Raw genomic sequence first — 13,830 nt, 5'->3', positions numbered from 1 at the left:
ATTTTTTGGTAGAGATGGGGCCTTCTCAAGTGATCCTCCCACCTCAGCCTCCCAAAGTGCTAGGCATGAGCCACCACATCCAGCCTAGGTATTCTTCATATACCTGGATGTAAATCTTTTCTCACATGATATCAATATTTTCTGGCAGTCTGTGGCCTATCTTTTAATTTTCTTAACAGTCTCAGAGCAGAATTTTAAAATTTTAGTGTAGTCTGAGTTGTCAACTTCTGTTTTATGAATTGGGTTTTGGCAATGTATCTAAACAATCTGTACATAACTCTGAGACAAAGATTTTCTCCTGTTTTCTTCTAGAACTACTAGTTTTATGTCTAGTTCTATCATCCATTTTGAGTTAATTTTTGCATAATCTGCAAAATACATATCAAAGTCCAACTTTTTGCATAGAATACCTAACCATTCAGGACCATTTATTGAAAACGCTGTCCTTTCTCCGCTGAACTGCCCCCATGCCTCTGTCAAAAACCGCCTGATCATGGGGATGGGTCTACTTCTGGACTCTGCTCTGTCCCAGTGATCTGTATGTCTATTCTTTCACCACACTGTCCTGATTGCTGTCACTTTGTATTAAGTCTCAAAATCAGAGTGTGAGTCCTTTTCTCTTGCAAAATTGTTTTGGCTACTGTACTTACTTTGATTCTCGTGCAAGTTTTAGAATTCACTTGTTGATTTTCTAAAAAATCCTGTTTAGATTTTGTTTGGAATTGCATTGAATCTGCACGTCCATTTGGGGAGAAGTGACATCTTAACAATACTGAGTCTTCTAGTCCATGAACAGAGTATTTCTCTCCATTTATGTAGGTCATCTTTGATTTCATCAATATTCTGTAGTTTTGGGGCATTAAACCTTGCACACATTTTGTTAGGTTTGTATCTTAGTATTTCCTTTTCTCCATGCTATAAAAAATAATACTTTGAAAAAATTTCAAATTCCAATTGCTCATTCCTAGTACACAGAAATGCAATTAATTTTTGAGTGTTGACTTCATACTTGCAATCTTGCTAAATGTATTTGTTAGTTCTAGGAGTATGGGTTTTTTTTTTCCTTTAATGTTCTTTAGGATATTCTACAAAGACAATCCTGACATGTGTGAACAGATGCAGTCTGACATCACCCCTTCCCCTCTGAATGTCTTTTCTTTCTTTCCTGCCTTACTATTTGCCTGGACCTCCAGCACGGCTTGAATAGGAGTGGTGACGGTGAATATGCCTGTTACTTTCCCCAGTTTTAAAGAAAATCACTCAGTCTTTAACTATTAATAACTATGTTAGTTATGGGATTTTTAAAAGAGGGCTTGGCCAGGCACTATGACTCAAGCCTGTAATTCTGACGCTTTAGGAGGCCAAGATGGGAGAATCACCTAGGGCCAGGAGTTCAAGACTAGCCTGGGCAACATAGACTCCATCACTACAAAACATAAAAAAAATTTGGCTGGACATGATGGTTTGTGCCTGTAGTCCTAGCTACTTCAGGAGGCTAAAGTGGGAGGATCACTTAGGCCCAGGACATGTAGTCAACAGTAAGCTATGACTGTGTCACTGCACTCCAGTCTGAATGGCAGACCTTATCTGAAAAAATATAAATAAAATGAAAGAGGGCTTTATCAGCTTTCATCCAAGTTCCCTTCTATTACTAATCTGCTGAGATGTTTTATCATAAAGGAATTTAACAAAATGATGGTTTTTCTTCAATGATCTGATGTGATCAGATCTGCTGTCTGTTGATGCGAAGATTTTTGAAGGATGAATGAGCCTTGCATTCCCAAGACAAACCATACTTTGTTACGACATATATTATCCTTACAATATACTGTTAGACTTGATACACTCATATTTTCTTGAGGAATTTTACATTTCAGCTCTTGTGGCATCTTGTTACTTGCAGTCGTCCCTCTGTATCCACAGGTTCTGTGTCCACTGACTCAATTAACTGTAAATCAAAAATATTCAGAGAAAGCTGGGCAAGGTGGTTCACCTAGTCCCAATGACTTAAGAGGCTGAGGCAGAAGGATCATTAGAGCCCAGGTATTCAAGGCCAGCCTGGGCAATACAGTGAGACTGCATCTCTAAAAAAAGGTGGAAAAAAATGCCAAACAAAAAATAATACTATTTAAAATAATGAAACAGCATAACATATATCATTTACATTGTATTAGGTATAAGTAATCCAGAGATGATTTAAAGTATACTGGAGGATATGTGTAGGTTACATGCAAATACTATGCCATTTATATGAGACTTGAGCAACCGCATATTTTGGTATGCATGGGAGTCCTAGAACCAATCCTCAGCAGATACAGAGGAACAAATATAGTTTTTGTTCCCATGATTTTGTGTAGTTTAGTCTAGTTTCAAAGTGATGCTGGCTACATAAAATGAGTTGGAAAGAGTTCCCTCTTCTGTATTCTGACAGAGTTCTTCCATCTTTGGTAGACTTCACCAATGGAGCCTATCTAGGCCAGGAGTTTTCTTTGTGAAGGTTTTAAATATAAGTTCAATTTCTTCAACTGATATGGGGCTGCTCATGCTACCTGTTTCTTCTTGAGTGATCTTTGGCAATTATTTCCTCTAAGGAAGTTGTCCATCACATATAAACTGCTAAATCTGTTTAATGCATTGTTTGTAGTATTCTCTTATTATTCATCTGAAGTCCACAGGCAACAGTGTTAAAGTCCATAGGACACAGTCATTCCTATTATTTGTAATTTGTCTCTTTTCTACTTTTTTCCTAAGCAGGATGGAAGTTTATCAATTTTATTGATTTTTTTCAAAGAACGAGCTTTCAGTTTCACTGATTTTCTGTATGATTTTTCTCATTTCAAGTCCACTGACTTTTGCTCTGAATTTTATTATTTCTTTCCTTCTGTTTGCCTTGGGTTTAATTTGTCCTGCCTTTACCTTTAATTTGTAAGGTAGGAGCTTAGATCATTGACACACATTCTTTCTTCTTTTCTAATATAACCATTTAATGTTATAAATTTCCTTCTACTGCTTTAACTGCATTCCACAAATTCTGACAAATCCTATTTCCATTATCACTTAGTTCAAAATGCTTTCTCATTTTCCTTGTCATTTCCTTTATGACACTTGGATTATTTAGCAGTGTGTTAATTTTCAAGTATTTGAGGCTATTTCAGAAATCTTTTTTATTGATTTCTAGTTTAAACAGAATAGTCTAAATACAAATGTTATGTGATTCTTATTATTTTAAATTTATTAAATTTGTTTTATGATGAGAAACTGGTCTCATTATCTATCAGCAAATTGTCTGTCTCCTCAAAATTCCAATGTTGAAATCCTAACTCCCAATATGATGATCTTAGGAAATGGGGCCCTCAGGAGGTAATTAGGTCATGAGGGTAGAGCCCTCTAAATGGAGTAAGTATCCTTATCAGAAGAAACAGAGTTTGCTTCCTCTCTCTCTCTGCCACAAGAAGACATATTAAGGTAGTGGCTAACTGAAAACCAGGAGGGAAGCCTTCACCAGACACTGGATCTGCCAGTGCCTTGATGTTGGACTTCTCAGTCTCCAGAACTGTAAGAAATAAATGTTGTTTAAAGCCACCTAGTCTATGGCAGTTTTTTATAGCAGCCTGAGCTAAGACACTTGGTAAGTTTCACGTACACCTGAAAAGAATGTGCATTCTGCTGTTGCTAGGGGAGTGTTCTACAAGTCTCGGTTAGGTCAAGCTGATTGCTAGCATTAAGTCTTCTGCATTTTTAATGTCGTTCTGTCTAAATGTTCTGTCGACTTCTATAGAATAATTTTATATATACACAAAAAACGATGGTACAGAGTTCCCATATAAGCCACACAGTTTCTTTACCCATTAACACATTAGTATTGTACATGTCACAATTAATGAACCAATATCAATACATAAAATGCATACTTTATGTAGATATCCTTAGTTTTTAACCTAATGTCTTTTCTCTGTTCCAGATTTCCATCCACGATACACATTATATTTAGTTGTCAAGTCTCCTTAGCCTCTTCTTGGCTGTAACAGACTTTGTTTTTATCCTACCTTCACAGTTTCGAGTACCGGTCAGGTATTTTGCAGAATGTCCCTTGATTGGAACATTCTGGAGTTTTTCTCATGGTTATGGTTTTTTGAGAGGAAGACTACATGGGTAAAGTGTGATCTTTAATACATCATATCAAGAGTATATGCTGTCAGCATAACATCACTGGCTGTTGGCTTTTCTTCTGGGACAGGGTTTCACTCTGTCGTCCAGGCTAGGTGCAGTGGAGTAATCACAGCTCACTGCAGCCTTGAACTCCTGGCTTAAGCAATCCTCTCACCTCAGTCACCCAAACTGCTGGAGTTTCAGGCATGAGCCAATGAGTTTGGTTCTAGTAATTAACTGAATATCTGGCTGAGGTAGTGTTTGCCAGGTTTTTCCACTGTGAAGTTACATTTTTAATTCTCTTTTTTCCATACCGTACTCTTTAGAAGGAATTATGCACAGCCCACACTTAAGGAGTAGAGAGTTCTATTCTACCTCCTTGAAGTGCCTACGTAACCTATTTGGAATTCTTCTACATGGGAGATCTGTCTACTTTTACCCGTTTATATATGTATAATTTGGGCTTTAACACAAAATGACTTTATTACGCAACTTATTCTGGCTTTGACCATTGGAAACTCTATTTAGTTGGCTCCAGTGTCCCAGTGACATATGCCATCATTTGGGGGTTTTAATTTTTTTTTTTTTTTAATTTTGAGGATTTCCTTATTTTCTGGTACTATAAGTTGTTCCAGACTTACATATTTCTTGCCCTGGTCACAGAACCAGCCAATTCTCTGAGGAGCTCTGGTTCCTTTTATTGGAGAACAGTAATAAAAACCAAGATTCTGGGCACTTGCATTTGTTCCTGGAGGCGTGTCATTATTTCTGGGACTTCTCAGCTCATAAGTATCTTTTTTGTTTAACTCTTCATATTTTGGTATGGATAATTTCTAAGGTCCTATGATGATTCTCTCCTCAACTATGTCAACTAAGCCCAAAGTCATTCTTCATTTCTGCGTTTTTCACTTCTACCATTTCCATAGGCTCTTCCATCTCTCTGCTAACATTCTTCATCTATTCATATATTTTCCACTTTTCCCACAAGTCTTTAACATAATCATATTTATATTTAAATTATCTGACAGTTCCAACATTTTTGATTCTATTTCTATTGACTGCTTTTTCCCTTGACAGTTTGTTGGCGTCTTTATCTTGTTTCTTGTAATTTTGGGTTGATAGGTGGACATCTTACATAAAATAGCAGAAACTGATGTAAATAGCATTTATGTAAGAATGAACATGTCTCTTTTCTAGGTCTTAAGTGTGGGGATTTGAATCAATCTAGTCATCTGCTGAGCAAGGTTTGGGCTTTGTTGTTACTATGGTTTCTCAAGGTGCACTAAGGACTTTAAGTGCATCTCAAGTTATTTGGTGTTTATGGCTAAGGCCAGTTTGCCAGGTGTCTCTCACTGGCTGCTCTGCCCATCAGCTGAGGTCCTCTCTTTAAATTTGCTCCTGTGCCTCAGAAGAGGCTCCTCCCCCCCACGCTAGCCTTTCCTCCACAGCAGTGCTGTCACTGGGTCACGAGAGGTCTGGTGGAGAGGGAAAAGATGCAGGTGCTGTCACTGGGTCACGAGAGGTCTGGTGGAGAAGGAAAGGATGCGGGAAGCCTCTGCTTTGTTCCACCTCAGTCTCAGGCAGTTGAAGTGTCCCCGGGTCTAGGGTTGGGGCCTTCTCAGTGATCCTGCCCTTACCCTCATGGTAGGGTATTCTCTAATGGTCTGGATCCAGAACGTATTCCCACTTCTAGGATAGTAGGGGATAGAGGGTTTTTATTGCTAACCTGTTCTCAGTGGCTTAAGAGTTTTGTTCAGTAGGGGCAAGAATAGAGAAGGATCCTGGAGGGGTAGTGTGTATTTCCCCCAAGGGCTGCTCCTCCATTCCTCAGGCCAAAACTACAATGAAACCCTTCTCTAGTCTCTCCCCTGCCATTAGTATTTCTTGTCCAGAAGGGCCTGCAAGTGTATGTCTAGGACTGTCAGGGTCCCTTGTGTCTGGGACTGTCAGAGTTTCCTTACTCTCTGACATTTAAGATGCTCTGAAAGTTACATGACCTACTGTTATTCTATTACATTTATTTAAAACCATACCTGAACTATAATTTTACTGAGATGAACTTACAGTGCATGAGAATGTACCTCAACTGCCCCAGTATAAGAACTTTAATATGTACTAATTTACACTTTTCTCCTTATTTCTTGAGTTCTGTTAAAATAATCTGGAACTCCTTTCATTTTTCAATATTTGACTTATTTCAATTATTTTTTCTTAACATTTAAACTTCTTAATAATATTGTCACATCCCTACCCATTTCTTGATCATAATTTACCAATATGTTCTCTTAAGTTCTTCATTCTTATTTTTCTGGTTGGCTTTAATAAAGTCTATCTTCAAGTAATTTTATCTCATCAACAGTACACAGATGAAACACTGAGTCCTAAAATGCTAAAAAAAAAAAAAAAAAAAAAATACCTCTTTTGCCCTCACACATCAACAGAAATGTTTCAGGCTCAGAATCCTGCACTCTTGTTGTTCAGTATTTATTTGGCTTCACAAAGGAGGCGTCTGGCAGTCTGACTGGCTTCATAGGTAGCCCATTTTTTCTTATCCAGATACTTCTAAGATTTATTCTTTATCCTCAGAATTCAGAAATCTTATCAGTATAGAGGTAAGATCTGAGTCCTATTTTATTTCTTTTTTATGTGACAGAGTCTCACTCTGTTGCCTACGCTAGAGTGCAGTGGCACGATCTTGGCTCACTGCAACCTCCACTTCCCAGGTTCAAGCGATTCTCATGCTTTGGCCTCCCGAGTAGCTGGGATTACAGGTGCACGTCACCACGCCCAGCTAATTTTTGTATTTTTAATAGAGACAGGGTTTCACCATATTGGCCAGGCTGGTCTCAAACTCCTGGCCTTAAATGATCTGCCCGCCTCGGCCTCCCAAAATGCCGGGATTACAGGTGTGAGCCACTGCGCCCGGCCCTGAGTCCTATTTTAAAACTTAAATCTTGCTTCGTATTTGGTAAACCTTTTCTGGTTTTAGGACAAGTTCCTTTGGTCAGAAATTTCCCTTTATTATTTCTTGTATTGTTATTAACTTTGTTTGCTCTTTAAGTTGTACATTTATGTGTTTTTCACTTCCACATGCAAAAATTTATGCTGTTTTTCCCTCATTTGTTTCTCAAGTCATATGAACCTCACAGCACCACCGAATGTGTTTTTAAACCACTTTCAAGAGATGATGTGATGGCCTTGTAGCATGCAAGAGAGTACTATACCGCTGGGGTAGGAAGAAAGTACTATACCGCTGGGGAAGGAAGAGGGGGGGGGGGGGGGGGGGGGGGGGGGGGGAAGAGGGCACTGTACCGCTGGGGTAGGAAGAGGGCACTGTACCGCTGGGGTAGGAAGAGGGCACTGTACCGCTGGGTAGGAAGAGGGACTGCACTGTACCGCTGGGGTAGGAAGAGGGCACTGTACCGCTGGGGTAGGAAGAGGGCATGTACCGGGGGGGGGGGGGGGGGGGGGGGTAGGAAGAGGGCACTGTACCGCTGGGGTAGGAAGATGGTACTGATTTTCCTAGAAAGACACAGGTAGGCAAACAACCCCCAAACTACAACATACTTGAAGCAGTGCCATCACACTGCCCTTTCATTAGTCTTGACCAAAGATTAGGCAAAGCAGCAACAGAGATCAGGAATTGGGGAAGCAGGGGTTGGTTGGTAAGGTTATCTTCACTATTTTGCTAGAAACCAAAATTACACCGCTAAAAGTAAATCCAGAAACCTGAATGGCTGAAGTTTCATATGCTAAGGATGGACTCTGTCCCTTGCTTAATGAATGAATTTTGGGGTAAAAAATACAAAATTCCAACCTCTACATCACTTAATCCCGGAAAACTTATACATACCTCTTCAGATTCTCATGCTCTAAGAGCAGTTAGAAAACTCTGATAATGAGTAAATCTGCACTGGACATAAATTATAAAGAATAACACGACACACATTAAATGGCTGGTCCAGGGGCGAAGGCCACACATGGGAAAAGCAAGACTTTATTTCTGATTATAAAACATGTAGAAGAAATTTGTCCTTAAAGGCTCAAGCCACCTGCCCATGCATTTTAAGACAGCCTCAACTGAAGTGCCCTCAAATGTGAAACCCAGGAAAACACCACCTGAAGGCCTAAGTATCTGCAGAAAGGAATGAAAGGAATCACAAGACAGAGAGATGTTCTGGATGGCCAGGAGAGCTACCCACTGACCACGAACACCTATTTTCAATTATCATGAGCAAAAATAAGCTTCTCTGTTTTTCAGCCATTATACATGTTTTTGATTATAGCATTTATTACAGTAGCATTTTCCTACCACTACAAAAAAAAATATGACTAGAGTCTAAATACTGCCAATAAATAGTGTCACCAAAACATAATTTTCAACTGCATCCCTATATGTGGTATTCATATAAAACTAGGCTATGGTTTATACAGTAGAGGAAGAATCAGCAACTGCAATTCAAAGGCACGCTATTACAGCTTATCCACCAAGAATGTAACTCTTAACTTAAATCTGAAAGCAAAACAACACAATTCATTTTGTAAGATGTAAGAAAAGCTTACGTTGGTCGTCGTGTCTCAAGTAAAGTCAGCAATATCTGGATTGCACTGACTATGGCTGGTTCATTTTTCTCCTTGTGGAAAATATTTGATAGAAGCTGCTCTATAATTTCTTGCCTAGGGAAACAAATCAATAATCACTAACTGCAGTATCACTTATCACCAACAACTTCAGAAAAAAAGACGACGGCACAAGACAAGCATCACTGAAGAGTTCAATCATACTTGGGCGTATTTGTTTTACTATTTTATTTCTATATACTTATTAAAGTAGGCAATTGATCCTATTTATAAATTACACACACGCACACGCATGCACACACAAACACACTCACTCACTCACCCTTCTATCTCTTTCCCTCAGCAAAATAACCTGGGCCATGCTTGTCTTTGTGAATTTTGTTGAGAGCCAACAGAATCTCAAGACAAAGTCACCTCCTACTCAAACCAAGACTCTGATGATGATGATGATGACTGGGGTTGGGGGTGGCAGGAAGACATAGAAACTTTCACCCTCACGAAAGAAGGGAAAACGTTCAGAAAGGCTAATTAGAACCCATGAATGTTTTCCCACAAAACCATAAATGTGTAATTAGCAAAGATCTAAAACAGAAAAAAGAAAACATCAGTTGTTGCATTTTACTCTACAAATAAAATTTGAAAAGGCAAAATAAAATGGCAGCAACGAAATAAATGTGACTAAATTAAATGTCCAAAAAGCATTATCTGCAGGCTCTTTCCATTACACTTCCCTCATATACATAATAAGATAACAATTAACATAAAACAGTTCGTTGAATTTATGTGAACATTCTCAAGGAAAACTTTAGTTTCTTAGCCTCTCAGTAATTTTTGAAATCCATGTGAATTAAGAAATGGAGGCCAGGTGCAGTGGCTCACGCCTGTAATCCCCGCACTTTGGGAGGCCGAGGCAGGCGGATCACAAGGTCAGGAGTTCGAGACCAGCCTGACCAACATGGTGAAACCCCATTTCTACTAAAAAACACAAAAATTAGCCGGGCGTGGTGGTACACGCCTGTCATCCCAGCTACTCAGAAGGCTGAGGCAGGAGAATCGCTTGAACCCGGCAGGCAGAGGTTGCAGTAAGTGAGATCGTGCCACTGCACTCCAGCCTGGGTGACAGAACAAGACTCCACCTCAAAAAAAAAAAAAAAAAAAAAAAGGAAAAAGGAGAAAAAGAAAAGAAAAGAAAAGAAAAAGAAATGGAATCTCCCTTATAGTGTGACACGCAGCTGGGTTGTCCTTGGTTGCTCACCTGACACCCCATCCCAAGGTATAGCTGTGTTCAGTGTACTGTACACCAGTTCCTTGATCACCTCTTGCCAACATAGGGCAGCAAGTAGGAGAGAATCTCTATTTTGGGGAAACAAAACTAGTACCTAACCTAAGTTGAGAGGGTCCCCTTGCAAGAAGAGGTTTTTCAAGCACTCTCAGACCAGCAATAACTGCTTGTGAGATCTCTCACCAAAAGAGTACTATAAAAGTCATTTAACACACAGCAGTCTATACACTAACTATTAGGTCTGGAACCAAGCTCTGGAAAACAAACTATCTTTTACAATAAATATGTTTTTCTTTCAACAGCAGCCTCACCCCAGGTTGGGGGGTACTGACAGCATGCGACTGTGGAGGTCCACACTCTCTTCATTCAATCACAGCGCTCTTACTCATCAGAGGGCACTGTCACTTTCGTCAATACAGATGCCTGAAGATGGCTAACAGAGGCCCTAGCCATTTCACCGCTGTATCAAATTGGAAGTCTACTGTATCCATGAAAGAATTCTACTAATGGACAAGAAAAACATAATAACCAGCAAAAACTTGACAGTCAAAATACAATACCACAATAGCTACGCCATCTTCTGAGTTTTACCTAAACACGCAAATATCACCAAACCCAGAAGAAATAATAAACCGAAGGACTGACACTTATCAAACAAAATAAAAGGAATGCCTTCACATTCTTTCAATAAAAAGATATTTAATTACATGCGAGAAAATATATTCACTTTCACATTTTAAAAAATAGTTTCTGGACAGACATCACTAAAACTCATGATATGAGCTGTTTCCTGCATGAAGCCATCCAGGTTCTTTATCCCTGCCTTTGGGACAATGGCTCACTTTTTTTTTTTTTTTTTTTTTAAATGAGAAATTCACTTACAAAAAACCAATTGGCTCAAGTGAATGGGATCAAACCCAACTTGTTCTAAGGTCATTAGTATCAAGAATTCAGATACAGAGTCTATTCTAACATAACTGTTTTTAAAAAATTTTTGAAGTTCAAAAATTTCCAGAGTCACTAAATAAAATGCATTCAATTTAGGCTCAGATTGCTTCCCAAGCCAAACAATCTTTATTTAACACTTCAGTCCTCTTTCTGAGATTTCTTGGTACCACTACTGCTCATCAGCATCTTCTTTAACCTTAGCTCATTTCAAGTTTTTCCATATGTGCTATCTGTGCTTAACATTTATTTACACATGTGATGTTCATAAATACAGTGGAGTCCACACTGTGGGTTACTTGGCATCATAATATAGAGCTCGACAAGCTATGTGTACATTATGTATTGCCAGTACAGTGATTTAATAATGTAATATCATTATTAAATAACTATGATTTATCAGATATTACATATTATCACATAATATATCAAATATACACAGATGCTATTATGATTAGTAAGTTTACTAAAACAGAAATCTTTTCTCACTGTGTATTGTCTGAATCAACAGACACTAAAAGATATGCAGTGTGTCAAATATTAGAAGAGGTTGGTTCTTATTCTCAAACAGATTGTGGGAAGCACTATGACAGATTTTCTTTCCACTGTTAAATGCAATGGAGGTTTTACTTGGCAACAGGGCCACTGATTCATCAGGTCCATGTATTTGAACACATTTACTCCAACTAATTTAATGATGTAAATTCTAGGCATTTACCTATCTTCATCCAGAAATTAGCTACCTGATCTAGGACTAAAACATAGCTTGAAATATAAAAGCTAGTGCGCACATGGGCTCTGGTGGCTAGGTTACACATTGGGTCCAAATAAAGCTGTGTGGACGGAGGGCTTGGAGCGGCACTGAAGAACTTAGCAATCACTACTAAGCAGTCTGATATTCAGGCAGAACCTGCACTGTCTACTATGGGAGCCATTCACTACATGCGGCTGTCAAGCACCCAAAATTTAACTCGTCTGACCGGCATGTTCTAAGTGTAAAATACACACTGGATCTCCAAGACTTTGGGCAAAAACATTTTAAATTACATGTGGCTTTGATTCTGTTTCTACCGGGCAGCACTGTAGTGAGCCATATGAAACTGCTGATATTCAACATTTCTAACCTACTGAAATGGCAATTTTACAAGGTTCAACCTAATTAATATCACAATTAGTATTTGAATGTGGGGTGTCTTATATGTTTTAAAGGACTATATATGCCATAGTGCAAGAATTACTAAAATGGGACAGGTAAGATGCCATTTTACTCGGAAGCCGGCAATCTTTTGTAGTTTTGCTACTTCAGAGAACTCAGAGTTCTCTGAATACAGAGAATACTTCAGAGAACTCATATTCTACATGCTAGGAAAACACAACTCCACTTTGCAAAGACAGGGTTGAAGATACACTAACTTGTCTGTAATGTATTCTCTGCCTGTCTTACATGTGTCCAGGAAATAATACATTTTATTTTAATAAAAGGGCATTATAGGTAGTTAAGCCAAAGATGCAAAAGAGCCTCAATATATATCAGGAATAAAAAGGATTGACAAAAGCATTAAAAGCAACAATAGAAGTAAACCGAAGCAAGATTGTCATTAGTATTTAACAATGCTAGCTGTATGCATACTTTCCAATTATTCTTCCATAGTGAGGAGTGGCCTGATTATTCTCTAATAACTTTCAGCTGTTTGAATGCAGGTCAAATATACATGCCCATGTTGACAGTAAACATTCTTTCTGAAAACATGTGAATCTAGAAGAAACAGCACCCCATCCCCAAGCTGTCTTCTACCTAAACATGAGATAACTGTCCCTAATCGGCTGCAAAGATACAATAAATCCTTAAAGATCATCTGATAAAAGCTGCTGAATAAAATGCACAACATTCGTACTTACACAAGACTATTCTTCATCAAAAGACCCTTGGAAGCTGTGACTACAGTTATTTCTAAATGACTACCACATCATAGGATGGCTCTACAGAATTCCATTTTACAAATAATTGGAAAACTCAAAGTCTAGATATAAATGTCATTTATCTTCTTACCCTGCCAACTTCTACTGAGATAAAAGAAGCAGGTTTCCCTACCTTCTCACCCACCCAAGGTTATTTTCAAGGGACATGATTCCCACATAAGGAACACTTACCAATCACTCACAATGGTAACACATGGAACAGCATCAATATGAAAGAAGAACAAGAACAGAGTTTTACACATACTTTTCTAGAGTGGCAAGCAGGGGGTCGGGCTCTGTACTGTTCTGAATTTGTAACATCTGGTCTCTGCTCAGGCGAACAATTTCACAAAGTGATTGTGATGCATTTGAATGTCGCTAAAGGAAAAAAGTACAATTTTAACCATAAAACATGTTAGAAGTTAAATTTATAATTTAAAAATGAAAGGGAAAGTTATTTAAGAAATAACACAAATTAACACTGGCCATAAGCTTCAGTGAGCAAAAGGTCAAGGCCAAGAGAGATCACATCACGAGTACTGTATTTTGTCAGGCGAATGAGCTTTACAATAGTGCACAGTACATTACTACTATGTGCAGGGAGATGTTAAGGTTCTGATGAGGAAAAATTTCTAAAATAGTTGGGAACAAATACAGATTGAGCATCCCAAATCCAAAATGCTCCAATATTTAAAACATGACACTGAAAGGAAATAATCATTGGAACATTTCAGATTTCTAGGTCCAGGATGCCCAACCAGTATAATGCAAATACAAGTATTCCAAAATCTGAAAAAAACTGAAATCCAAAATACCTCTGGTTCCAAGCATTTCAGATAAGGGACACTCAACATGTATCCCCAAAATACACTCTTAACAGCATAGAAGGATGCACGTACTTTTTTTGGATTAAA

General features: G+C 38.5%; 1 protein-coding gene across 29 annotated transcripts in view; it reads right to left on the bottom strand.

The window, feature by feature from the left end:
• PPP6R3 (protein phosphatase 6 regulatory subunit 3) overlaps positions 1–13,830 on the bottom strand; it is a 160,465-nt gene that overhangs the window by 52,985 nt on the left and 93,650 nt on the right. For all 29 annotated transcript variants that reach the window (XR_004029704.1, XR_004029705.1, XM_030811373.1 and 26 more), the window contains 2 exons: positions 13,182–13,294; positions 8,713–8,826 (listed from right to left, as the gene is read on the bottom strand). Coding sequence is in view for 27 of the 29 variants with exons in the window: in XM_030811373.1 (XP_030667233.1) it covers positions 8,713–8,826; positions 13,182–13,294 (227 nt within the window). In the remaining 2 variants the exon portion in view is untranslated. The remainder of the gene's footprint in view (positions 1–8,712; positions 8,827–13,181; positions 13,295–13,830) is intronic.

The sequence above is a fragment of the Nomascus leucogenys genome, chromosome 4 (genome assembly GCF_006542625.1).
Source record: "Nomascus leucogenys isolate Asia chromosome 4, Asia_NLE_v1, whole genome shotgun sequence".
Classification (NCBI taxonomy): domain Eukaryota; kingdom Metazoa; phylum Chordata; class Mammalia; order Primates; family Hylobatidae; genus Nomascus; species Nomascus leucogenys.
This window is presented reverse-complemented; position numbering and strand designations above follow the sequence as displayed.